This window comes from Dipodomys spectabilis, unplaced genomic scaffold, assembly GCF_019054845.1.
Source record: "Dipodomys spectabilis isolate Male_0828 unplaced genomic scaffold, ASM1905484v1 ptg000157l, whole genome shotgun sequence".
NCBI classification, from domain to species: domain Eukaryota; kingdom Metazoa; phylum Chordata; class Mammalia; order Rodentia; family Heteromyidae; genus Dipodomys; species Dipodomys spectabilis.
Window position 1 is genome coordinate 7,253,749 of NW_024870834.1, and position 26,820 is coordinate 7,280,568.

The window sequence follows — 26,820 nt, forward strand, 5'->3', positions numbered from 1 at the left end:
TCATCACAGAATATGTAGTTCAGTATGGCTTACTTCTTCTACTTAACATAATGGTTGTCCATAACATAGCACTAATCAGTCAGTAATGCATTTGACTGCTGAGAGGTTATTCCATTGTATGGAGACATTACATTTTATATATCCCTTCATCAATTGATGGATGTTTGGATTGTGGCCACTTATGGGCTACTAGAGAAAATGCTGCTATGGAAATTTCCATGCTAGTATTTCTGTACAGTGTTCTCATTCCCTGGAACAGATTCATTGAAGTTGGGTTGATGGCTTCTATGGTAAGCTTATGTTTAACTTGGTGAGAAGTTTTTCAATTTGCTCCAAAGTGGTTGTCCATTTTACATATCAACCAGCAGTATATTTGAGGGCTCCAGCTTCTTCATTATGAACACTTGGTATTGGATTTTTGAGTTAGAGCCGTGCTAAAGTTTGTAATGGTGGACTGTGTGATCTTAATGTATATTTTCCTGATGGTTAATGTCAGCAATTTTTCATGTGCTTACTGGCTATCATTTTATGTCCTGTGGTAAAATATCTATTCAATTTTTGCTCTGTTTTCAATTAAGTAGGTTTTTTTTCTTATTAAATGTTAGGAATTCTTTACCTATTCTGGATATATATTCACAAATGTGTTTTGGAACATTTTTTCTGCCAGTCTGTTGCTTATATTTTTGTCTTAATGTCATTTAAAGAGGAAAAGGCATTAATTTTGAAGTTGGGTGTATCAGTTTTTCCTTTTATAGATCATCCTTTTCATATATCTGAGGACATTAATGATGTCAGTATTAATATTGCTACTAATCTTTCTTGTGTAACATGAAATAAAGCAATTGAATAATAGAGAATATTCTCATCCAATCATCCCTGGATCCTTGGTATATGGAAGAAAGGAAAGTAAATTGAGTATAGAAAAATAGCTCTAGGAAAAACTGTAGTACTGATTTTAAGTTATTAAATTAGAAATATCAACAGTAAGTTATGAGGTATTTATGTGTGCATATGACAGAGAAGGAAAGGGGGAGAGGGAGGGGCGGAGGGAGGGACGGAGGGAGAGGGGGAGGGAGGGAGGGAGGGAAGGAGAGAGGGAGGGAGGGAGGATTGGCAGTCATCATGACTGGTTCCCCAGCAAGTCATGTCCCCAGCTCCTAGACTGCAATCTTGAAGCATCATATTGCCTGCCCGGAACAGGAATGAGAACAATGAACTGGCAACATCTTTACATACATCCAGAGAGCAGGAAACTAACGCAGAGACTCAGGCCAAATATGGAACAACTTGAATTTCAAGAAGGAAAAAAAGTATACAGACTGATCAAATATGTTTAAATAAATGAGTTCTAATTCAGCGTCTTCAAAACCAAAACTAAATAATAATCTAACATTTTGCTGTATGTATTGAGCCACTGAAGAACCAAATTGTAGAGGCAGGGAAACAGCTGTTTGTAACATTATTTGAGGCAACAAGGAAAGTGCAGGGCGATCCCTGCCATTATGTAGCCCGCAGTGGCCGGGAGTGTCGAGCATCAGGGGCTGCTGAATCTCAGACAGGAGCACACCACTGCCACGTGTGCGAAGAGATCGAGTGGCATTGATCAAGACTCAGGACCAGCTATAGCTGCCAGACTGCAGGGAAATAGCGAATGGAGGAGAGAACTTCGTCATGAACGTGTAGCTTCCTAGCTATGGGAAACTCCACAGGTCACACAGTTCAGATTCTTTAGCAGCTCAATGGGAAAGAAATGAAAGAGGCCAAGGGAAGGGGAAGAGTGGGATGCGAAAAGTAAGATGGAAAGGATCCTCAAGTGAAAAACTGACTAACCTGTAGTGTAGAGATACCGACTTGAGTGGCTAACTAACCTATAATGAAATGTAACAAAGCAATGTCTGGGTAATTAGCACTTTAGATATAGGGAACCTGTAAATTAGATGCAGTGATCTGTCTGTCTTCCTATCTATCTATCCATCCATACATTCATCCATACATTCATCTACCCATCCATCCATCCATCTAGGCTTGGGTGGTGGCAGTTGAAAGGATTGTCTTATCACAATGCCCTAGATGATATGTTTGTTTTACATGGATTTAGGGGACAATAAAAGATAGAACACAACAATGCCTAGAGAAGGAGGGGAAGGAAGCCAGAATTTAAACTCTGGCTCAACTGGAAGCTGTGAGACTGGCCTCTGCTTCCCCTCCAGGACTTCCTTTTCCTCTCTTATAGTGGAGGGTAGTACCTTCCTGCCTGCCTCAGTGGGTAGGAATTTGTCCAAAGAATGAGCAGGGCCTAGAAATCAGTTATAGCACCGCTGTTTGGCTGAAGAAGCAGAGGGCCAACAGTTCCTGAGCAGTGACCCCTCCCGGTGTCCTTACAGAAGCCTGGGAACAGCTCAGGACCCTGTGCATGGGGACCAGACTGCCTAGAGGAGCCAACGTCTTATGGACGGTCTGTGGATTAGAGAGACGCATGAAGAACAGCTGTTCTGGATGGCATAGAGTAGCCTTGAAAATAGCTTGTTCTACTAAGCAAATGAAACTCTCTCTCAGATCATACTTGCCTGCTTTGAACTTTTTTTTTTTTTTTTTGTCGGTCGTGGGGCTTGAACTCTGGGCCTGGGCATTGTCCCTCAGCTCTTCAGCTCAAGGCGAGCGCTCTACCACTTGAGCTACAGCGCCACTTCCGGTTTTCTGGTGGTTTATTGGAGATAGGAGTCTCACGGTCTCTCCTGCCCGGGCTGGCTTTGAACCGCGATCCTCAGATCTCAGCCTCCTGAGTAGCTAGGATTACAGGCGTGAGCCACCAGCGCCCGGCGCCTGCTTTGAACTTTAAGCAAGCCTTTTTCCTATAGGTTCCACACAGGGAACCTGCACTTCCTGTCTGGAGGGGCAAGTATGACATCTGTCTAGGCAAAGCCAAATGGATGAGAGAACTTTCTTTAGGTGCTTGTGCGGATGACACATAGACAAGCCTACTTCTCCACTATTGTCATCATGCTAACGCCAAGTCTTTCCATCTAATCTCATCTTCCTGGTGGGTGGTGCTTCTGCCGTGAAGTTGAGATCACTCAATAGAAATTCTCCTCTCTTCCTTGGCTAGACGGCTACAGGCTGACCTGTTGCTGACCTCGTGTGCCCAGGCAGCCAGTGTGGCCTGTGCTGTCTTGACCATCTTAGCTGTTCTCCTGCCTCTGGGATGCATTTTGGTTGTAGGAGTTTGGTGGTGAGCTCACAAACTACCTGACACCTGCCATAAGGGAAGCTTCTTCCACACTTTTTGGCACTGGACCAAGATTGGGACTGGGTTCGAATCTCAGCACATCTGTTTGTAGATTGGATTAGTATGGGCAGTGAGTGGTCTTTTTGAACTATCTTCTCATAGATGAAACTACAAATGAGAAGAAAAACATGACAATAGGATAGGGTAGACACCAGTTCTTTTTGGTTGTGGGACTTGAACTCTGGGCCTGGGCACTGCACCTCAGCTCTTCAGCTCAAGGCTCTACCACTTGAGCCATAGCGCCGCTTCTGGTTTTCTGAGTGGTTTATTGGAGGTTAAGAGTCTCACAGACTTTCCTGCCCTGGCTGGCTTTGAACCTCTATCCTCAGATCTCAGCCTCCTAAGTAGCTAGGATTACGGGCGTGAGCCACTGGCTCCTGGCTAGACACCAGTTTTGATGTTGCTCTGTTTGCTATTAAACTAAAAGTTCTCAAGCCTAAAAGTGTTGCTTTTGGCTTTTGCCCAATAAGTGTTTATAAGCTCCATGAAGAGCCAGATGGTGGGTGGAGGTGGCACATGTTTGGGGAGTGTAAGGATGATGTTTTGAGCAGCAGGTCAGGAGCAGGTGTGAGAAGGAGGCCCAAGTCCTGGGCCAGGAGAAGGCAAGGTAAATGGATGGGTCAATTCTGGCCATTCTCAGTGTCGGCCGAGCATCTGGTACTCACTCCCTTTGCCGTGTTTCCAGATGTCTCATGTCCCAGGCTCTGTTCCTGTCCTTCCTCTTCTCATAAACACGCCCAACCTTTGCCCCTTTTCTCTTCCCCATCCCCAAACTATCAGCCTTTCCCAGGCCTAGCAAGTGTCTGGGACAACTCACAAGAATGCACGAGAGTCCTGTAGGGCGCCATGCTGCCTCAAACCAAGTGGTGCTGCAACCCTGGAGGTGTCTCCTCACCGACCAGACGGCAGGATCCTCTCTTCACGACCTGGTTACCTATCCACTGCCGATAGCTGGCCCTGTGGGAAGGTTGGGCTGAGCCCCCAAGCCTGCCTACCCTCAAGTTGCCACCACTGCTGGTCCTCCGAGGCCCCTCTTCAAGGGGTGCTACTTAACGGCTCGGTCCGGGAGCCATTAGGACATCTGCCTCCTATATGTTTAAAACTCTTACTTGGTATTTTTTTTCAAATGATTCCCATATATATATATATATATATATATATAATTTTCTAAAATGGAAGGGAACGATGTACTCTTATCCCTGAACTTAAAACTTTCCACTGAAGCACGTGTGTTGATTTGGAAGTTCCTGCCTCCCTTTGGCGCCCTTTCTGCTTCTCTCCTCTCCACAGTCCAAGGTGCTGGTGGCATGGGATAATCAAAGTAATTTATTTTTATTTTTAACTTTCATGCACCTCTGCTGCTTGGAAGTGATGAATGTTTGAAGCCCTTTTGTGAGGACCTTCCTGCCTTTCTTCACTTTCCTTATCTTTTAACATGAGCACTACGTTATTCATGTAATTGACTGAACCCCATCTTACAGAGAAGGCCGATGGGGACCTAGCCCACCAGTGTCCTCTCACTGAGCATGTCTGTCTCTCCCCTCCCCCCCCCCCCCCCCCCCCCCGCCCTCTGCCCCTGGCCCCCCAAGGTGCGCGTTCTTAGCAGGGATGCCCCTGGTGGAAAGAAACGATGCTGGGACTCAGCTCCGTTCTTTTTAGCTTTTATAACAGGCTCCTCAAACCTTGGTGGTTGGTGGTTTGCTACCAAATTCACATTGTCTTTTTGTGTGGCCTGGCCCTTGCTGATTAATTCAGAACGGTCTCCGATGGTATCTGTGCTGACTGAGATGGCACACGGAGAACTCACTTGTGAGTTCTTGCCATGGTCTGTGCCATGCCCTGTGGCCTTTGGTGGCGACTCTGCGCCCTGGTCTCTTAGAGATGTCGTCATCTTCTCCCAGGGGAGTGACCACACAGCCCCAGGAGAGAGCTTTCAGCAAATAGCAAAATAAAGAGGTGAGTCAGCTCGGGGAATGCCATTTTAAAGAAAAAAGTTAAATAATTCTAAAGCAGACATATATGTGCTATAAATTGCTGGAAAGTAGACTCCAGAATTCAAAAAGGCTTTGAGGAAAGGCAGAGTTTTGAGGCTGCTAGAGTACTAAGCAAGTACTTAAGAAGTACTTCCTCCACGTTTCCATCCGCTTAGTTCTCACAGTGAATTAGTGAGGCAGGCTCCTTGTTATTTCCATTTATACATAAGGAAACCGAGGCACGGGTCCTTGCCCATGATAACATTGTAAATGAGGAAGTTTAGATTTGAGTGGAGTGCATGCGGTCTGACTGCAGTCCTTAACCACGCTGTGTTTCAAGAGTCACAGTTTATGCTTATACGTGTACGGGTGCCCCCAAGGTCAGTCCTTCTATGATAGCCACGCTCTAGTTAGCTTGTTAAAAATGCCATTATGCAAGGAATCCAAGACTGCGTTAGATACTGTTGGGCTTCTGGGGTTGTAGAACATCTTTCAGATAGAAGTTCATGAGGGAAAGTGCTTGGTGATTGGCTTCCTATTGTACTTTCTGTGCTAACTCTTTTTTTTTGGTGCACAGCAGTCCTTCTTCTGTCTCTGTGTCGGGGCGGGAGGACAGACATGAGGAGCTGGGATAAGTCTTTCCATAGTATGCCTCAGAGACTAAGAGTTTGGGGACAAGGAGAATGGGGGAGAAGGGTGAGTTGGTCTTTCAGCCCTTTCTGTTTCTCTAGCTGCTCTCCAACTTCTGGACATAGGCCTTATTCATACCACGTGGGAAGGACTTGCTCATGCATTCCTGTCCTGACCCATTAAATATGAGCTGCTAGAAGCTTCTCTCTGAGCCTTTTGACCATGTCCCTAGTGGCTCCTGTGCAGCTGCCTGATGCCTAGTGCCAACTAAGTGTGCCACATGCTCTCTGGCTGGCTGACCCAATGTATAATCTAACTTTGCTTTGTCACGAGGAAGCCTCTGTTGGTAAAGTAGTCCAAAAAATGCTGCTAAGCCTACTACAAGTCTCATTAGGTTTGAAATGAGACCTCGCCAGCTTTGCCCGCTTGCTCACATCCCAGTGTGGAGGGTGGTCACACCCTCCGTCACTAGATCTAGGCTGCAGCTGGCTCCCACCGTTGACCAGAGAGTCCTTTGCTAACAAGGCCAAGGTTGTGGGTTTGATCCCTGGCCCCTGACTGCCCAGAGCCATCTGTCTTCACAAGTGCCTGTTACTGGATGCCAGGCGGAGAGTGCAGACAGAGGGGAAGCGGAATCCATTTCAGGAAAAGCAGCTTCCTGACAACCTGCCACAAGTGCCCTTCTGGCCTATGAAGGATGTCGCTTTTCATCTTCCACTTTCCAGAGCTGGAAATCTGGCTCCCGTTCTAGAATTCTTCAAAAGAGACAACAACTAAGGGCTACATAAATGGAGGAAAAGCAGTTTTCAGGCTTGAGGACTAACGTGCAGTTGATCTGGAAGATCTGTGTTTTTTTCTCGAGTCATGTTGCTGTCGATATTGAGAGATAGGAAGAATGTGCTTTTGTTAGCCTCGAATCATCACAAAAGCACAGAGGAACGAGATTTCAGAATCCAGCCTTAGACGCTCTTTCTTTTGGGGTACCCAGCTGGCTAAGTGTTACTGAATGCCTGGCTAGCCCTGTCGGTGATTAAGACCAGGAAATGGGGATAGTTAGAGGGCCTCCACTGTCAAGAAGGCTGTCGGTGGAAAAGACTCAAATACCAATGAAAATCTGTGCTGTGAGGCTCAAAACACAGCCTTGTTGGGAGCCCCCAGAAATCGTGCCTGCCTCGTTCCAAGGGAGCTAGGAAAGTTTCCCAGGGGTAGCTTTGGCCCTGGTCTTGAAAGATACCTGAGTCTACAGATAGAGGAGCACATGGACCCAGATGGACAGACTTTCTAAAATACCTGGAAGGACTTGTTATTTGCTTGTTCGTTGACATTCTTGAACTCCTCCTGTCCACTCTGCTCTGTGAAGCTGTCAGGCCAGACATGCTCCATCTAATACGTGACTTGGTTGTAGGGGGCATCACTACCTGGCCTCCACACCACAGGGAGTTCCGCTGAGGGCCTTCTAGGTGCTTTCAGAGGGCTCATGAGCCATCCTTGGTGAGAAAGCAGGGGAGACAAGAAGCAGGTAGAAAGTGGATCCCCTGTGCCGTGCTCTTGGTCATTTGGTTCATGCTGGCCTGACCCATTCACATACTTGCTGAGCCAGGCTCTATTCCAAGAGATTGGATGGAGAAGCGAGCACATCCCAAGCTGGCTTAGAGATGCATCCATTCTGGTAGGGTTTTGAAGCTGTCCAAGGCAGGTATGGTGTCCCTTGTCCATCAGTGTGTACTTGGGACAGGCCTGGAGCCTGTAGGAAATCGAGTTTAATGATTGGTGAAGTGACCCATTGTGAGTGGTTCAGAAGTGCCAGTGGCAAGAAGGAACTTGCAGAAAGCCAATTTCTTTGCTCAGAGAGATCCATTGTGTTGACTTGTTCTGTAATTGATTTCTATTATGAAATTCTCAGCTAGGAGAGAAATTGAGTTTATACTGGCAGGGCCACCTTTTCTTTATTGCATAGGGGTTTGCTCTGTAGCATGAAAAGTCCTTTCTTCATGTCACGATTGTGAATCTGTGTGACAATAGCAAGTGATATTGAGCTTAAGGGTATTGGAGGCCTGGGTCACACTTGGGAATCAGGAGATCATTTAGAAGGACATGTTGAAGAATTATCTTTCCTACCTTAGTCTCAAGAAATAAAAGGAGAATAACAGAAGAATGTGTTGAACTTGACATTGAACTGGCCTGTCACAATCTGAAAGAGCCCTCGAGTCTCCTGGTCTCTCCTAGTGTTGGTTTTCCGTTGTGTTTAGATGTTAGAGCTCTGGCTTCCTTCTTGAATACACTTATCCCTCGGTCTGATGGGAGGGAGGAACAGAAGGAGAAGGGAATGGGGGGGGAGAGAGAAAGAGAGAGAGAGACAGAAAGAGAGAGAGAGAGAAAGAGAGAGAGAGAGAGAGCGCTAAGCCAGTTCAGAATGATAAAACAGGACAATTGGATGATGCTTGTAAATTTGTCATAAGAATGGGACTTCAGAGGCTGGCTGTAAAAAGGCTGCCTGAGGGCCCCCGGGGAGCACTAGAACAAGGGTAGAGGTTTAGAAGAAGGACAAGAGAAAAGGGAGGCGAGAAGAAAAAGGTGGAAGTAGGTCAAGGGAGAGCAGAATATGTTCCCATGAAAAGTTACAAGCTTGCCTGCCAAAGGGAAAGTGAGGGTTTGACAGAGAACAAGGCCACGGGAGCAGGGCCTGGGCTCTCCCTGATGGGTTGGTGAGTGGAAACAGCTACGCCTGCCTGTCAGGCTGAACAGGCTGTGGGCGCTCAGGGCTGGCAGGCCCTTCCCTCCTCGGTCAGAACTGCGCTGTGGGAGCTGCCCCGCCCGCAGGGAAAGGCACCTCGCTCAGGAAGCCTGCAGAAGCAAAGTGCAGATGAACCCAGGTTCTGACAGTTCTGACAACATTCCTTTGGAGAATAGTTTACCATAACGAATTCTGACATCATTGCGGGGCCTCGGTTCAGGGTGCTGAAATGGATTAGATGACCTCATGTCAGGGGTCTGTGGAATCCCTGAGAACCAGGCGCATCCATTGGCTCATCGCTCTGCATAGTGGAGTGGAAATTTTAAGTAACCGTTCCTTCTAGATATTTAATGAATCTCCGCATTATAAAGAACGAGCCAGTAGTTTAGAGATAGGAAGGCAATCCTGTGGGTGTTGATTGTTTTCCTCAAATTAGGTGATTCTATCACATTTAGAATGTAATTCTTGTAAACATATTTCCCTTTCCCCCTTTCTTTCGTGACTACCCACCCAGCTTGCAGGGTGGATAGTCCTGCTCTCATTTGCATCAGTGGCAGTGATTGGTTGAGTAACATGTGACTTTTTAAATGTTTGAATGGTGTGTGGCTTGTTGAGATTTGTATGCGCTTGCACTTGAGCTGGTGGGGCCTTTTCTAATTTACTGTTGCCTGCATACTGGTCTGGGATTGGGTGGGAATCAGCCTCGCATGAGCCTTTCAGAAGGCCACATTCGTTTTTACAAGCCACAGCCTTCAGCTCTCTGTAGATTCTTTGTTTACAAACAGGATTCTTCCCAGATTAAGTAAGAATCTGGTGATGGATCCTAAATCCTCTCCGGGAGGAAGCTGCAAAGAGCGTGAGGAAAGCTTGTCTTTGCTCTAATGGCTTCCTTGGGAGTGTTCATCATGTGCTGGACATTCTACTCATAGAGATTCTTCCATGTGTCCACCAGAGGGCCTCGGTCCTGCATGGAAGAAACTTAGCTCACGCAGCCTTAGGGAGTTGGGTTTCTTCTGTCAATCATTTTTCTCTTTAGGTAGCAGAAGGCATTATCCTCAGGCGGCAGAGTTCTTCACCTGGTTCAACAGATTTGCTTTACAATTTTAAACCAATACCCAGGAGCATCTCATTCTCTGTTTTCATTGGAACAAATAGAATTTATATATGTGTATACAAATTTGCATATTGTTACAAAATATGCACCTAGGCTCTTGCATTAATATTTTTTTTCTTTCATCATCCAGTTGCATCTCCTCTTCCTCTTGTTCTTCTTCCTCCTCCTTTGCTCCTCCTCTTCCTCCTCCTTCGTCATAGGGCTTGAATTTGAAGCCTGGGTGTTGTCCCAGAGCTCTTGCTCAAGGCTAGCGTTCTACCCCTTTGAGCCACAGTGCAACTTCCAGTTTTGAGGGTTAATTGGAGATAAGAGTCTCATGGACTTTCCTGCCAGGGGTCCCTTCAAACCACGATCCTCAGATCTCAGTCTCTGAGTAGCTAGGATTGCAGGCATGAGCCACCGGCACCCAGCCAGTTACATTTCCTGTTTAGAGCTTGTGTTTCTTTTACCCAAAAAAGTAATAGAATATGGTGGAAAGCTCCCAGCTTGCTTTCTTACCAGGCTTTGAACTTAAGTCCCTACTGTGTGAGCTCAATTGTGTTGGGTCATTTAAAGCTAGAAAATTCAATGCTTCTGTGACTGTATAAATAGCTCAAACTGCACGAAGGGCATGGAAGACACTGAGTGACCATTTCCTATTAGACTTCCCAAGTTATAATGCTTAGCTTTGATATTGCTTATTCAAGGCTCATTTCTACCCTGGCAAAGCAGACCCTCTACCAGGCTCTCCAGTTTTTTACTGATGTTCCCTGAGGAAACTCTGATCTCACATGGTTCACAGTGGGCACTTTTGTACACAGTGGGCGCTTCATCAGTGATTCTGGCATAAAATTAGCCAGCAGAGCCATTCCTGTCCCTTTTTTAGCTGTAGCTATTTCTTTCCCCTGTGTTACTTAAGAGAACTGAGCTTCAGCCCAGAGCAAATGTACTTTGCTGCCTGTGAGCATGGATCCCATAAAAACAAACCAAGGGGAAAGCAGAGGAGATTGTATGTCCCAGGGCCTGTTACCTAATTCTTATTCACATCTTGGTTAGACTTCTTTAGTGCTGCTTGGAGTCCTGAGCACAGGCTTCTCTTTTTATGCCACCATAAAGCATCTGATCTGCTATCATCTGATAAATATGGGCAAGAGGAATACATATGGGAATATTTACGTAGCAGTGCCAGTAAGCCATTAGCTTAAAGTTCTGGGCCATTGCTGTGAATGAGCATTCTGAGAAGGCATGTAGGTATGAGATGAGAATTAATAGCCCTCGAGTGTGCTTAAGAACCCACGTTTTGATTTAATTCTTTTATGTGATTTAAAATGTCAGCCAGGAAGAGAGCCAAATACCTAGAGCATCTGCCACAGCCTGCACAGGCCAGCCGACAGGTTTGTGCCAGCTGACTGTTTTGTTCTGTGGCTTCTTGGGAAGATGGGATGTGTTCTAGTGAGCATGATGTAAACATCATCGAGTTATGTCATAGGTGGTAGCAGTGTAAAGCAGAGAGCTGGAGGAGTTCCCATCTGCAGACCCTGGGCCCAGCATTCAGAAGACAAGCGGGGCCTGGATAGATGGGCCTGATTGTTGCCAAGAGAATGATCCATCTCTGGATGAAACATGTCACCTGACTTGTCTCCATGGGGATGTGTGGGGTGTGGGATGAGGTGCTCTGGTCACACGTGGAAAGCCCCAGGCCCCAGGCACCACACACTTGGTCTCCAAGGAAGCCTTAGCTTCTTTTCAGTGCAGGGTTGAGGGAGGGCTGGGCTGATGGATTGACAGGGTGGCGATTTATATTCAGAAAGAGTAGTAGTGGCTTGGTAGAGCCCTCACTTTCCATACCTGTTTCCTTATCCTGACCGTGACTTTGTAACAAGCCTTACTATAAGTGCCACAGTGTCTCACAATACCCTCTGCCCTTTGCCCTGTGCTGCCCTTTCCCCTTCAAATGAAAATATAGATTCCAGTATACTGTGGGAGAGCCAGGGTAAGGTTGGAAATAGATCTTGTAAGATAGAGTGATTTTTTTTTTTTTTTGGCCTCAGAGCTGATTTGCAGATTTTTAGTTCCTTGAGGAAATTTGATAAGAAAGCACAAAACTATATCAATCTGCCAGACGCTGGTGGCTTATGCCTCAGGAAGCTGAGATCTGAGGATTGCAGTTCAAAGGCAGCCCAGGCAGGAGAGTCCATGAGACTTGTCTCCAATTAATCAGCAAAAAGCCAGAAGTAGAGCTGTGGCTCAAGTGGTTGAGCATCAGCTTTGTGTGAAAAAGCTCAAAGACAGCTCCCAGATCCTGAGTTCAGGCCCTAGCGTGAAAAGAAAAAAAGTTCATCCCTCTTAGGTGAAATTTTTCAGCTGATCAAAGATGGATAGACATGTGCAGAATAATTGTTTGCTTAAAATCTAGCCAACAGCTTTCATGTAGACAAAATGCATTGAAGTATGTGTATAAAATATTGGGTATTAACACACACCAGATGGAAACCCTATCAAATTCTGTGTGCACACAGGAACTTGACAAGAGGAGTCGGGAGATTTAGAGAGCTTCTCAGAGCAGTAGAAACAAGAACAACCCAAAACCTGCGAATGGTAAGTGTGACTAATCACTGGCTGAGGCCACCAGAGTCTCCAGAGCTAGAGACTCACATGTATTTTTACATTTATATATATTGATGTATAATAGATATAGTTATTTACTCATTTAAAATGTACATTTCAGTGGGATTTGGGGGGCAAATTCACAGTTGTTCAGCTATCACTAATATTTAATTTGAGACAGTTTGAATCATTTGTAAAAGAATCCCTAGATTCATTAGTAATCAGTTCCTGCTCTTCCCTTCCTCCAGCCTCTGGCACTCATTAATGTACTTCCTGTTTCTATAGCATTGAGCTGTTTTGCTTCTATAGCAATGGAGTTATACAGTATGTGTTCTTTTGTTCTCGCTCCCTTTGCTTAGCATACTATGTTTATGATTCTTCCATGTGGCAGCAGTTTTTTAGTATATCCTTTTTATTGCCAAATAAGGTTCTATTGTAAGATATGCTACATTTTATTCACGTTTTTATCATTTGATGAGCATTTGGGTTGCTTACACTCAGGACATTATGAATAATTTTGCTTTGGACATTTACATACAAGTTTTTGAGTGGATGTTTGTGTTCCTTTTTCTTGACTATGTCCCTGGGAGCAGAATTACAGGGCCTTATCGTACCTTTATGGTTAACATTTTGAGGAATCGCCATTTTGTTTTCCAAAGCGGCTGCACCAATTCACTCTCCCAGCAGTATAATGAGGGTTCTGGTTCCTCCTTCACCCTAACCATCATTTTCTGTTGTTGTTTGGGGGGAGGGAACAGCCTTCCAAGTGAGTGTGTGGTGCTGTGTCTTGTGGTTTGGGCTTGTATTTCCCTAATGGCCAGTGGTGTGGAGCTTCTTGTTATGTGCTTGTTGGCAGTGCTCTCTTGGGATAGATACCAGGGTGTAGAAGGAGTCACGTGTTCACTTGTGACTCAGACTAAAACCATGAGAACAAGGAGGCAAGATCCTCAAGCACTCGTGGTTTGCATCATCATCCTGATGACAACACTCAAAAAGAGAAACATGATGGTTTATTTTTGTGAACTCCATATGGTTTTATCAGTACACTGGCAATCAAACAGTTGATTAGAAATTAGGCTCTCCTGTTTACTAGAATTTGCTTTCTTTTTAAAATTCTGACATTTTCTTTTGGAGAGGCTCATCCTTTACCTCTGTAGCTTGCCCCACACATTGAAGCCTTTAGGTGTTTGGGTGCAGGGCTGGTGCTTATTAGAAGTGGAGTGAAGGCCACATGTCACAATCTAGCAACCCTGTATTAGGTTGCAGTTTCTTTTGGCTTTTGTCGTACATGGTATTGCCTCCCTTTATTCCAACTCTTTAAGCATTGTGGGGGAGTACTCAGCATGGCAAGGCTGAGCCCCACACCATGAGGAATGGAGCTGGAGCTTCATTTGGGCACTTCGAGGCTTTCAGGATGGTAGAATGTGAGTTGAGCGGGTGGGTAGGATAAGAAGAGCAACTTCATACATGCACACCGTCACATACACTCTCCACGATGACCCCCACCACCAAGAACTTATTTGTTCTTTGATATTTATGTATTGGTGGAATTTTAATTGCTAGCATTTTAATTTCTAGCCTTATTAAAGACAAAAGAACCTGCAAATATATGGATGAAAATTATTATTGCCAGGGATCTTTTTTTCAAACTTGTTCCCAGCACCCCATAGAGCTTCTCAATCATCAGATCTTGTCTTTCTCCAAGATCTCAAAGCACAACAAAAATAACTGATTATGTTTTCAAATGTTACTTTAGTTCCTTTAAAAGCACATTGAAAGGCCCATCTATAAAAGTGGCTTCAATATAGAGCATGCGGTCTTATTGTTGACTTATATTTGTATGTGTACATATAACTCCCACATTAGTATGAAATCGAATGGGTTTGCCCACTAAGAGATACAAGTGTTCTGAACACACTGTGGGAATCTACCTGCTGCTTATTTCAGTTATGTTTCTGAACTAGAGAGTGTCTTCCACTATTATCTAAGGTTTCTCATTTTCAAATCAATGTGTTTTAACCATTCAGCTTGTCTAAAGTAGGATTCTGAACATTACTGTTTTTCTGAGAAGGCAAAGGAAGATACTTCTAAAGAATGAGTGACAAAGGGCTGAGTATGTGGCTCACTGCCTGCATGTGCAAGGCCCCACATTTAGCCTCAGCACCAGAGAACAAACAAACCAATAATATGTGGTAGCTTTAGAACTTCCCCTGGACCTTTAGCTGTGATCTGGCACACCAGTACAAGGGAGATGTGTCCCATTTTATGTCACACTGAGGCCCCCTGTGGTCTCAGCTGATGGTCTTCAAGTGACCCAAGTTAAACCCTTTCTAATCCCTGAGTGCTTAAGCAAAGTTGTGCATCAGAATTGGCTGGGGAGCTCTGGTTTTTGTTTCTTTTGTGGTGGCAGGAATGGAACCCAGGACTGCTGCCAGAGAGCTGCATCCTTCTTCTGGGGAGGTTTAAACAAAGAAAGGCACATTCTTGACCTTGACCTCAGAAATTCCAATGGAGTGGGCCAGGGGCAGAGCTGGAAAAGATGATTTCTAAAGTTTCTGCATTTCCTGGGTCAAGAAGCACTTCCTGGGCCTTTCGCTGCTGTTTGGGTTTGTACCACATGTCAGAAAGCTTTTCTCCAGCTGACGCCATTCCCATGGCAATTTACCATCAGCCTTGATCAGTAACTACACAATTCTCTTTAGATTAGCTAATCATTGTGGATTTGTGATACTCTTATGAGATGGTAAAGTTGTCTTGGAAATTCAATTCGATGTGAGACCACAGAATAAGATTTAAAAACGCTTTCACAGCAATCCCACTGCTAGGTATAATACTGACGAATGGAAAACAGGTGTTCACACACTGAATTGAACATGAGTGTTTGTAATGGCCAAAAGCAGGGAGCACCCCAAATGTCTCTGAGCTGAAGAATGTGTAAACCAAGTGTGATTGGGTCCATGAAACAGAATGCCATTCAGCCATAAAGTGGGGTGAGATACTGACTCCTACATTACATTGATGACACTGCACTGAGCAAAGAGGCCAGTCACAAGAAGAGCCATAATTCTGTCCCTGTAGAACATTCTACATGAGTAAATCCATAGAGGCAGAGGCGCATGAGTTGTGCTCAGGTCCTGGGAAGAAGGGAAAATGAGAAGTGGTTGCTTAAAGGGTGTAAGGTTTCCTTTTGGGGTGATGAAAATGTTCTGGAACTGGATAGTGGCAGTGGTTGCACAATATTGTGAGTGAACTAAATGCCATTCGACTGTACACTTTAAGGTGGTCTCATAGTGGACACGTGGCAAATAATAATATAATAATAATAGAAAAAGGAGAAGAAAAGTAATTTATACTGTTACCATCCCAATGTAGCAATATATCCAGAAAATGAAGATGTTCCTTGTTCTTCTCCCCCTTCGTTAACATTTATTTCTCTACTGTACCGAGTGAAGGGTACTCCCGGCAGCTGAGATTTCCAGCAGAAGTCATTAGCTTATATGGCTTCAGTGAGATCAGAATGAAACTATAATGAAAGGTTTAAGAAAACAGCTCAGGAACTGTTTAGGTTCTGAAAATTGTGTTCTTATGAGATCTTTACCGATGGCTCAGCTGGGGATGATCAGAGTGCATTTAATTTCACATTTTTATAGACATTGAAAGGCAGCTGGTCCTACATGGGAACATTTGCCTTTACTCAGTGGTTATCAGAAGCCACCAAGCTAGTGATTTGCTTGCATTTACGTTTCCTTGGGGAGCCTTAAGAGATTTTTACACGGATGAAAGCTTAGCAAGCTTCTCTTCTGGAACATATATATTCAGAAGGGCTCAGTCTCACGGAAGATCAACATCCTTTGTATCTTCAGAGAATTCAAGCCTCTTGCAGAAAACTCACAGGTTGAAGATCTGTTGTACCAGCTCTGGCTGGTCAAGAATGGCCCGGACCACTCTGGGTTGCAAGGCTTCTGTTTTCCTAGGGATTTGTTTCAGGCTCTTCTTTGTCCCTAGTAATTATGAACAGAACACTTGCTAGTATATATCCTCTCACTCTCTCCTTTGCAGTGGTGATGCAGAGGGCTTGGGAAAGCTCATTAATTAACCAGTAGTAACTTAGGAGGGAAAGACCTCGTTTTGTCCACAGGTCTTCACGGCCATCTGAGAAGAAGCCACAGCCCCCTACTTTGTCTTCTCTGAGAACAGCCACTCAAGAGCCATGTAGGAACCACCCTTGGTGCTGCTTGGGGGTGGGGCTTTCCAAAGTCCTGCGGTGGGCATCATGGCCAGTGAGGAGGTGTTTTTCAGGGATGGCACCAACTTAGTTCTGGGTCTTTGCCAGGCTTAGGCTTTTGTGGGCATCTGTTGCAAGGTGGTGAAAATACCAGCAGAAAATACCAGCTCTCTCTCTCTCTCTCTCTCTCTCTCTCTCTCTCTCTCCCTCTCTCTCTCTTTCTTTCTTTCTCTCTTTTTTTGTCAGTCAAGGGGCTTGAACTCTGGGCCTGGTGCTGTCCCTGAGCTCTTCAGCTCAAGTATAGTGCTCTACCACTTGAGCCACAGCGCCACTACCAGTTTTCTGGTGGTTCATTGGAGATAGGAGTCTCAGGGACTTTCCTGCCCGGGCTGGCTTTGAACTGTGATCCTCAGCTCTCAGACTCCTGAGTAGCTAGGATTACAGGCATGAGCCACCAGCACCTGGCTGGCCTGTTATTTCTAAGAGCTGTGGGGAAAGGAAGGGCCGAGCCACAAATCCAGTTGTCTCAGGTATGAGGCATGCGCAGTGCTCCCGTGTAGCCGAGACAAGGCAACGTGGAAGTGGTTGAGCCTCATTTAAAAAATGGCTCCTTACGGGGTGGGGGGAGATGGGAAGGGGAAACAAAGGAGGAGGCTACAATGCTTGATAAGAAATGTACTCATTATCTTGCCCATGTAATTGTAACCCCTCTGTACAGTATTTTCACAATAAAATATTTTTTTAAAAAATGGCTTTTTAAGTGTTCAAATATCTTGGCATATTGTATTTTCTTTGCACTCTGGCATACTTTTCATCATGGAAGTAAACATTTTTAATTGTGAGTCTTGGAATTGCGCCTCATACAAGTAATGGCATAACTATCTAGCAAGTGAATTCTATAAATCAGATTCCCACAACACCTTTCCTCCTGTGTGTTTCAGACAATAGCCAGGCAGTTGGCAGAGATCTTGTTGCGAGGTATGTGTGAGCAGAGCTACTGGAACCCCCTGGAAGACCCTCCCTGCCAGTCACCCCTGGACGACCCACTCCGGAAAGGAGCAAACACCAAAACCTACACGCTGCCTCGAAGAGCCCGAGTCTACTCAGGAGAGAAGTATGCACGTTCTTATTCTCAGAGGGCTGAGGGGTGGAAAGGAAAGAAGGAAAAGGCCAGGGTGAGTGGGGATTCTGGGGCAGCTTTTTCCCCTGAAACAACATCAGATGGACAGGTGCCCCCCATACTACGTCATCACCCTTACCTCCAGCTAGAGTCTGTCCTGTGGGTGCTGCGGGTTGAAGCTGCTCCCCTCTCAGTGCTCTGCCCCCAGCTCGGTGATCACCGCTGGGCTTTGGGATTCTTACAGCATTTCTGGGAACCTCGGCATTGCACAGCAGTGAGAGAGCTATTGTGGGCCAAAGCTAACATTTTTCTTTTCTTTAGAAATTCTTTGTTGTGTTTTTTTTGAATCATTGCAATCTGAACTAAATATAAGGACAATTAAATAATTTTCCAGCTATTGAAAGCTGATTCTCTTTAGAACTCCATTTTGTGAGTTTCACATTTGGGACTTGATCACCTGAGATGAGAATGGCCTGGGGAGCCACTGTCTTCTCAGGGACTGGGGGGGGGGGGGGGCAGAGGAGGGAGAGACCTCCTAGGGGCCTTTAAGTGCTCTGCAGGGACACAGCTGGGTGGTCCTTCCACCTCTCTACTTGTGAATGAATATGGAAAACCTCTTTGGTATTCTCTGATTGGAAGGAGGCTGAGGCTGCAGGAAGGGGGGCGGGGGGGGGGGGGGGTGGATGAGTGGGGGGATGGGGGGTTGACTCATTTCTGCCTGGGACTGACTTCCAAGGGCTCAGCATTTCTCAAGGCCTCTGTGGCTTCATCCTCTTAACACTGACCTGTGGCATTTCTCTCCCCTTGTAACCTTCTTGATCAGCTTGTGCTTCTGGATGGATTCAGATAAGGAAGCAGATTCCTAGCCTTCCCCTGGGCTCATTTTAATTTCATTCCCATCTCCCTTTTCCGCAGCCTCGCTCAACCAGGAGTTCACTTGGTTGACAGCCTGTGCTTACTCCTCAGTCTTTATCGAAGTCATAAAACATCTGTTCCAGCACTTCCCAAACCCTCACTGGAAAAGTGCTGATCCCACATGATGAGCTTGTTAGAAGCCCATTTGAGATTCAGATTTGAAGTGATGTTTATGTCTTGCAAACAGACCCTAGATTTATTTCCTGCTTGAGATGCCAGATATGTGAAGGAATCTGGTCTACATCTTCCCGACAAAGTGTGACACCAGTTTGGAGTTCTGTCCTAACATGGCCTGACCCCAGAGGCAGACATGCTCACCGGGCTGGCTCCCTCTGTGCCAGCCAGACCTCGGCTCTCATATGACATCCCTGACCTCATTTGCTTCCCACCCATGAGAGGAGAATTCCAGAGCAAAACACAGATCCAGCAAAACACAACCTCTAAGACAACATTCCTCTACCAGGACTCGTTTCTATGTGTGCAGAGATGCTGTTGCAGGGTTTATGTGAGCAGAGCTACCAGAACCCCCAGTAGTTGTGAACCTATCACAAAACATTCCCATGCTTCTTAGCTGTCACCTTCACCCTCCTTTCCCAGCCCCATGGAATTCCATGAATCCTAGGATCAGCTTGTCCTATGCTAGAAAAAACGGAATTTTAATAAGAACTGCCTTGAATTTGTACAGTAGTACTATCATCTTATCAGTATTGTGTCTTCTTATTCACGAATATGAAATGTCTTTTCATTTACTTACATTTTCTTTAATTTTTTTGAACAATGATTCATATAGTTCTCAGAACATAAGGATTGTGCTTGTTTTGTTAAAGTTATTCTTAAGTTTTTGTGTATGTGTGCAGGTTTCTGTTTGTTCATTTGTTGTGGTGTCTGGAATGGAACTCAGGGCCTTATGTATGCTGGACAAATGCTCTATCACTGAGCTACATTCCAAACCATGCAGTACTTTGTGATGCTATAGCAAATGGAATTGTTTTCATTTCATTTTTAAATTGTTCATTCCAAGTATATGGAAGAACAGTTGGTTTTGAATACTGATGTATACTGAATATTGATGTATACTGAAACCTTGCTAAATTGGTTAGTTCTTACACTATTTTGATTTCTTAGTATTTTCTATTTTAGATAATTGTCATCTGTAGACAGATGACATTAATAAAAAGCTGGTGCTTTTCATTTCATTTTCTTCCCTAGTGACCTGGCTAGAACTCTGGCACAATAACAGAACATCATTTCTTATAACGCTGTCCTTAGAAGGAGGAAAGCATCCTGTCTCTCACTGTTAATTATGATCTTTGTTATGTACTTTTGTAAATGTTGTTTATTAGATTGAGCATGGTCCCTCCTGGTCCTACTTTGTTGAGTATTTTTAAAAATAAGGAATAGATGTTGAATTTTATCATATTCCTTCTGCACCTATTAAGCTGATCTTGTAGTTTTTGTTCTTTATTCTACTGATGTGGTACATTGCATTGATTTTCAAGTGTTGAGCTAGCCTTGCATTCCTGGGTTGACTCTCACTAGGTTATGGTACAAAATCCTTTTTATTTATCTTGGGGCTCTATCTAGCTGTATTCTATGGAAGAGTTTTATATCTATATTCCTAAGAGAGACTGTTCTGTAATATCTTTGTCTAGTGCTAGTATCTGAGTTAGTCTGGACTCATAAAACAACCTAAGGAGTATTCATTCCCCTTCTATTTTTAAAAAGAGGAGGAAGCCATCATTCTAGGCTTTTCCTTATGAGAAGTTTTTGAACACAAATCCAATCTTTTGATCTAGGTCTCTTGAATCGATTTTGGTAATCTGTATCTACCACACATTTTCCTGTTTCATCAGTGAGCTGATTTGTTGGCCTACAGCTTCCCAAGTATTCTATTGTTGTTGTTATTGTTTTTCCTGCAGTATTGGTTGTCATGTCCCTTCTTACATTTCTCACTGAGTGAGTTGGGTCTTTTTTCTCTTTGGGAGAGAGGCTCAGTTTAACTAAAAGTGTCTATATATTGACTCTTTTACAGAACCAGCTTTTACTTTTGGTCCTTTTCTCTGTTGTAGTTCTAGTTTCTATGTCATTCATTTCCACAGTAATCCTCATTCCTTCATCAGTTTTTAGCCTTTTAACTTTGCATGTGCAAAGCCCTCCTTAGTTGGAGTATTAGTGATGATAGAAACCCTGTTGGGCTGGGCTTGCTTGGGTTTCTCCTATCACTAAGGCAGGACTAGCTTGTCAGTCAGCAGTACGACTGAATGGACATTAACCACCAACTCAGTTGGAATCCAGAGATAGGGTTCAGACTTCCTTTGGCCAATGGTCCCTCTCTCACCCCTTCTGCTTAGTCTCTTATGGGAAATTGCAGCAAAGTTTTGGTGGCACATATCCTTCTAGCTGCAGAAAACCACAAGGATGTTGAGAACGCTGATTGTAACAAGAAACAGTTGGAAGGCCGGCTCAGCCAGAAGCTCCAGCCTGTCGCTGCGTACTACACGCACTCACTCGCTGCCACATGGCTTGAATTTTGCAGTGAGATAAAATGAAGACTCTTTCCTAGATGGAAAGAGGGGAGGGGTCCTCTGTCATAAGTCTGTCTTCTTCTTTCCTTTATTCTGGGTCTTTCTGTGAAGAAGATCTTCTGCTTTGGTTGACTTACTTATAGAGCAAGCTTTTTATTGGTACATAGAAAATGTGGGAAAAACAAATAAATGAAAAATGGAAATAGACATTACCAGAGCCTTAGAAACAAACTGCCTTTCCCCCTCCCCCCCCCCCCCCCCCGAAAACTACTATCTCTAAGGGAAGCCTTGTCCTGACTTCTAGGATAGTAATTAGTCTCCTTTCTTTTTTTTTCATGTTATTTAGGTTGGGTGTGGTAGCCCACACCTGTAGGAGACTTAGATGGGAAGATCACCTGAAACCCAAGAGTTTGGGAAATGTAGCAAGACCACATGTTTAATCAAACAAGCAAATAAATAAGTCATTGTTGCATTATCTTTAATACAATGAAATTTTAAAATGTTTATATAAATGGAATCATATAACGTATACTTATGTTTAACTTCTTTTAGCTAGCATTATGTTTGCATTATTTTTGCTTGTTTTTGTGTAGCAGTAGTTTTCAGTGCTGTATATGATTTTATCATATGACCATTTCCAGTACATTGCTTTCTTCTCTTTGTGATGACTAGTGAAGTTATTTCCCATCCATTTGGGTCTGATAGTAATAGTGCTGCTATGAGTATTCTTGTACGTGTTTCTTGTGTATAAATGTGTGTATTTCAGTCAGATGTCTGTCTCATTATATGCTCCCTCATTGAAAATCATTTGATGTGGCTTAAATCATAAAATACGAATTAGACCAGATAATTAGCACAGCAAACCAGGAAATTAGAAACCACTAGTAGGCCCATAAATAGATGTTGAGATTTGCTGAATGAACACCAGTGAGAACAGCTACTGAGCTGAGCTCCCTGGCAGACATAGGAAAAGGTGCTCATCCCTTGACGCTCAGAGAATGGGTCTGGACTTCATAGAATCCATGCTGAAGATTTTGGTAAGGATAAAGTACTGATTAAAGTGGAGAGACGGGGGATGTTGTGGGGTCAGGACAACTTCTTGGTGGTAGAGTTGCTTGGTTTCCTCTTTTCTAGTGAGCCTGACTCACCTCTGGGTCATTGTGTAGATCCTGTCTTCTCACTGGGGCCAGAGGAGTCTGGATTGGGCAGTGTACCCTGTGGTATTCACCCATCCCCTCCACAGAGAGAAGCTCCAGAGGCCTAGGGCGACCTGAGGGAGCCCCTTCTTTCTTAGTCATGAGGGGCTATTGACTCATGTGAGTTGAGTTGAGGCCTAATCCTCAGTTGGACCAGCTAATCCCTAATGATGTAGGCACCCTCGGTTCTAGTTTAAATTCCTTGCTTGGTGCTCTCCCCTCTTCTTATAAGCCGGAGGCTGTGTTGATTCTTCCCTGGTGTATTCCATAGGCAGAGGGGCTGCGGAGGCTGGGGCTTCAGCCCTTCCTAACCTGGACTCCTTGGCTCTTACCTGGCTGGCTTCTCTAGTGGCATTGCAGCCAGGTACAGAATTAGGAAAGTTGGGAGCTGGGAAGGTAGCTCAGTGGTAGAGCACTTGCCTTGCATGCACGAGGCCCTGGGTTCGATTCCTCAGCACCACATAAGCAGAAAAAGCCGGAAGTGGCGCTGTGTAAGTAGCATTTACATCCATTTTCTGGGGGTGACTGAGTTCCAGGCCTCTCCTGTACCCACAAAGAGTCCCTTTGACTCTCCCACATGCTGCTCTCCTTGAGGTATCCCCACAGGACAGAGATCAAATGCAGTCAGATCAGCCTGGCTTGAGTTCTTTGCTGTGATTGTTTCTATACAGTGGGGTGAGTTTTTGTGTTGCTGTTGTTGTTGAGGGTTTTTGTTGGTGGAGAGGAGGTCTTTTTGTTGTTGTTGTTTTTACCAATCTGGGAAAATTGGGGAGAAAGATTATTTGGGAGCCCTGGCAGGACGTGATCATTGTTTACACGGGAAACTCCTCACCTGTGCCCTCAGCATCTTTACACAGGAAGACTTCCTGAGCTGGCAAGTGTATCCAGAGTAAGAAAACAAGCATTGGGCCTACCCGTTGCCTCCGGAGTGGGGCTGAGCACGCCACCCTCCACTCCTAGTCCAGCCACAGCCCTCACTGACCAGCCCCTGCTGGCCTTGCGAACTAGCCTCCTGCCTGCTGGCCCCCTGTCCCTTGGCCTGCCCATCATGTAATTTCCTCTGGTTGAGTGCTCCATTTTCCCACTCTCAAAAGCTGGGGCTAAGCACTCTAAAGTCTCGCCCAAGGCCCTGACAGTTGTGAACATCTCTGCCCTACACTTGCATGAGCAAGGACAAAAGAAGAAATGACCAGAAGTAGGTTTCCAGAATTCATTAATTATTGAGAGAGAACAGTGTGTGGGTTTTCAGGCCTGTCTTATACAACCCCCTCTCTCTCTTCTCCTCCTTCCTCCCAGCCCTAGGGTTTCACAGTGCTCCCAAGGGCCTGTCCATCCCCTACCACAGCAGGGAGGGCCCAGGAAGTGACATTAGGCACAGTTAATGCGTTGCTTGTTAGCAACTCTGGTAAAAATAACACAACCTAGCGTTTAAGCAGGCTGCATGGCTCAAATGGAATCTGGAGATTATCCATGGATGGAATTGGCTAGTGTTAAGTCATAATTAGCACGAGCTTTCTCTCCCTGCCCCCCCTTCTCGCTCTCTTCAATTAGTCTGAATAATGCAGGACTGGCTAGCCGTGACAAAATGGTTAAAGTTCCTGCTTTATTTATGAGGTCCCCATTGCATGTAAGCAGAGCCAGGATCTCAGGAAATCATGACTGGTGTGTACAGAGCAGATGTGGAGAAGGAGGCCCTCTGCACTTGAAGCCGCTTAGATTCTGTGTCTGAATTTAAGGGGGAGAAGTGTTCCATTCTCTGCAAACCCCAGGTTACCAGGAGCTGATCCCCAAAGGAGGTGACTGTAAGCCCCAGAATGCTGCCCCGCGCCCCAGGCTGGCCTTGCCCCTGGAGCCCTCAGTGGCAGAGGGGCAACAGAAACATCTCCAGATGGTTCCTTTGCCTGTGACAGGTCAGAGTTGTCACGAGAGGACTGAGCGCCGTGCTTTCCTCCCACGCCTCAGTGGCCTATGATGCAGGATAAAAATGGCCAACCCTTTACAGAGAACAAGTATTTATACTCACTTGGTAAATGTTGGGTTTGTGGTGAGGGAAGGAAATCTCTTCAATTAAATGATTGTAATGTTATTTCCAGGAAGGTGTAAATTTAGCCTTTATTTAGTCATCTTCAAAACATGCAGGAGTTTAAAAAAAATTTTTTTTTAAAAAGGGGGGTAGTTTATTTTTATTTATTTCAAACTCTTTGAATTCCCCAGGGGGAAAAATAGTTGAGTTTGGCCCAAATGGTGATAAGATTCACAATTCTATTCAAAGGATTCTAGAGCTTTAGAATAGAAAGAAAGAAAAAAAAAAGCTGCAAGTCCTTAAAAGTACTCAGGGCACAAAAGAGTGGGCTAGAGAGGGTACAGCTGGGCTGTGTTTGGGTTTTTATTGTTTTCTAATCCTCAGCAGAATTGTGCTTAAAAGCTTTTTCTTTTAATCCAAGATTTTAGAGTTCAGCCAAATGCCATAAAATAGATTAACAAGATGGCTCTTGCATGATGGCCAATAGTAAAACGTGTGTTTTAAGTTAGATAGCTCACAAAACACTTGCAGAATGAGAGAAATTATGCTAACTAGAAGTGCCTTCGCTTTCCTACTTCCTTTGAATGACAGTGTAAGACAGGTCAGATGGCAAGTAAGTAAGAAGGGACCGTGTAGTGAAATACTGCAGTTTGTGACCTCACCCTGAGTGGGAGCAAAAGCTCCAGCAGCTCCACGCGTTATCCCCTAACTGTGGAAGCTCCTGCCTCTCTAATAGGTACATATGTTATTTGGGCTTTTAACTTGTTGTTTTTACAGTTTTACTTCACCCTTCTGCTTGCCATTAAAATGTGTGTCTAAAATGTATTAATTCCACAGATTAGCATAGCAAACTAATTCAAGTGTCCAAATTAAACCATATTTTTCATGGGTGCTCTATAAAAATCGAGATGCTTTTAGCATTCCATTCTGCTTGTGGTTGTATATTTTGTGTTATTTTGAAACTGCTGTATATCAAAGTGAGTTTTCTTTATGCAGCATTTTTTGTCCTCAAGAAAACACGGAAGAAGCCCTGTTGTTGCTGCTGATTAGTGAATCCATGGTAAGTGGAATGTGTTTCCTCATTCTGTCTTCTGTCCCTGGGCCCCTCTTTTGCTATGCTATGCCCTCAGAATGGTAACATTTTTTGTCTGGAGAAAATACTTCCTGGACTCTAGACATTCACACGGTAAGACCAAAGGATACTCTTATGAGAGGATCACAAAGGCACAATAGCTATGTACATGTGATCAAAATGGTATTTATCAAAATAAACTCCAAGAAATAGAAACAAAGTTTTTTTTTGTTAGTTTGGGTTTTTTGTTTGTGTTTGTTTGTTTGTTTTCTCCTTGGTCACTTTTTGCTTTCTATACATTTTGTCCTGTATGCAAGTTTATCTGTTTGGGGGAGGCGAGGGAGAGCACAGAAGCCGTGGGACAAAGGTTGAACAAATGGGCAGTGATCCTCGCTAGACACTGCTGAAAATGAACCATACAACTTGTGATGGGGGACGATCAGGAGGGAGACACTGGGAGAGAGAAGGAAGGAGTGACACTGTTCAAAAGAAATGTACCCATTACCTGACTTCTGCAACTAACCATAACCTCTCTGTACATCACCTTTACAATAACACCTGCACCTCCTCCCGCCTTCGTAGCTGGCAGGTGTCCTGGCTCATGTGTGTATAAGTAAACTGCTACTCATGGCCCCCACTGGCCCCTTCCTGGGGTGACCAGCTTTACACGCCTGGAGTAACCTTTACACGCCTCCCACCCCACCCTGGAGTACACAGGTGCTGGGATAAATCACTGGCTGGGTACATGAACTCTGGTTTCTGTGACAGGGGCCTGATGAAATACCCTGGTCCTGTCGCCTCTCCACATGCCACCTGTTCTGAAGCCCCACAGGGTCCAGGCCATGCGAGCTGCTCCCCACTGCCCGGCTCTGCTGTTGAGAGGGAGCTTCGGCCAAACCTTTGGCCCATCTCGCAGGGTTTGGCTGGGATATTGAGCTTGAGTTCTAAAATGGAATCGTTGATTATTTATGGAGCTACTCCTCACAGCCCTAAGCAGGCCCTGGCTTGAAGCCTTGGGGATGTGGTGTTACCTCTACAAGCTGAGCAAAATAGCAAGCTCTCGGAGCTCGACAGGCCATCCATTCACCTCCTTGTTACAGATGAGGACCCGAGGCCCAGAGCAGGCAAAATGCACATTTGGTGCAGTGGTCCACTGGTCTCCCTGCTAGATCATGCTGCTCCCTCCCCAGATGTCCATCCTCTAGGCAGCAAGTGGGGAGAAAGCAGTCCTAGAATGAGGTGCTCCCTTCCCCCACCCCGGCTGCTCTATCGGCGGTGTGAGGAGGAGTGCTGTGTGCTGCCAGAGGCTGCAGCGAGTCAGGTGGGCAGCTGCCTTGCCTCCAATTAAAACGTGGGCTTAAAACAAAACAGAACAACCTCAACAGAAAAACAACAGTTGGGCTTGCTCCTTCTACGAAATG

The 26,820-nt window shown here is 44.9% G+C and overlaps 1 protein-coding gene across 1 annotated transcript in view; it reads left to right on the forward strand.

Annotated features, from left to right (window-relative positions):
- Ttc7b (tetratricopeptide repeat domain 7B) overlaps window positions 1-26,820 on the forward strand; it is a 211,659-nt gene that overhangs the window by 77,379 nt on the left and 107,460 nt on the right. Inside the window, exons 6-8 of the mRNA XM_042692699.1 lie at window positions 12,236-12,314; window positions 17,490-17,662; window positions 25,324-25,387. Coding sequence (XP_042548633.1) covers window positions 12,236-12,314; window positions 17,490-17,662; window positions 25,324-25,387 — 316 coding nt within the window. The remainder of the gene's footprint in view (window positions 1-12,235; window positions 12,315-17,489; window positions 17,663-25,323; window positions 25,388-26,820) is intronic.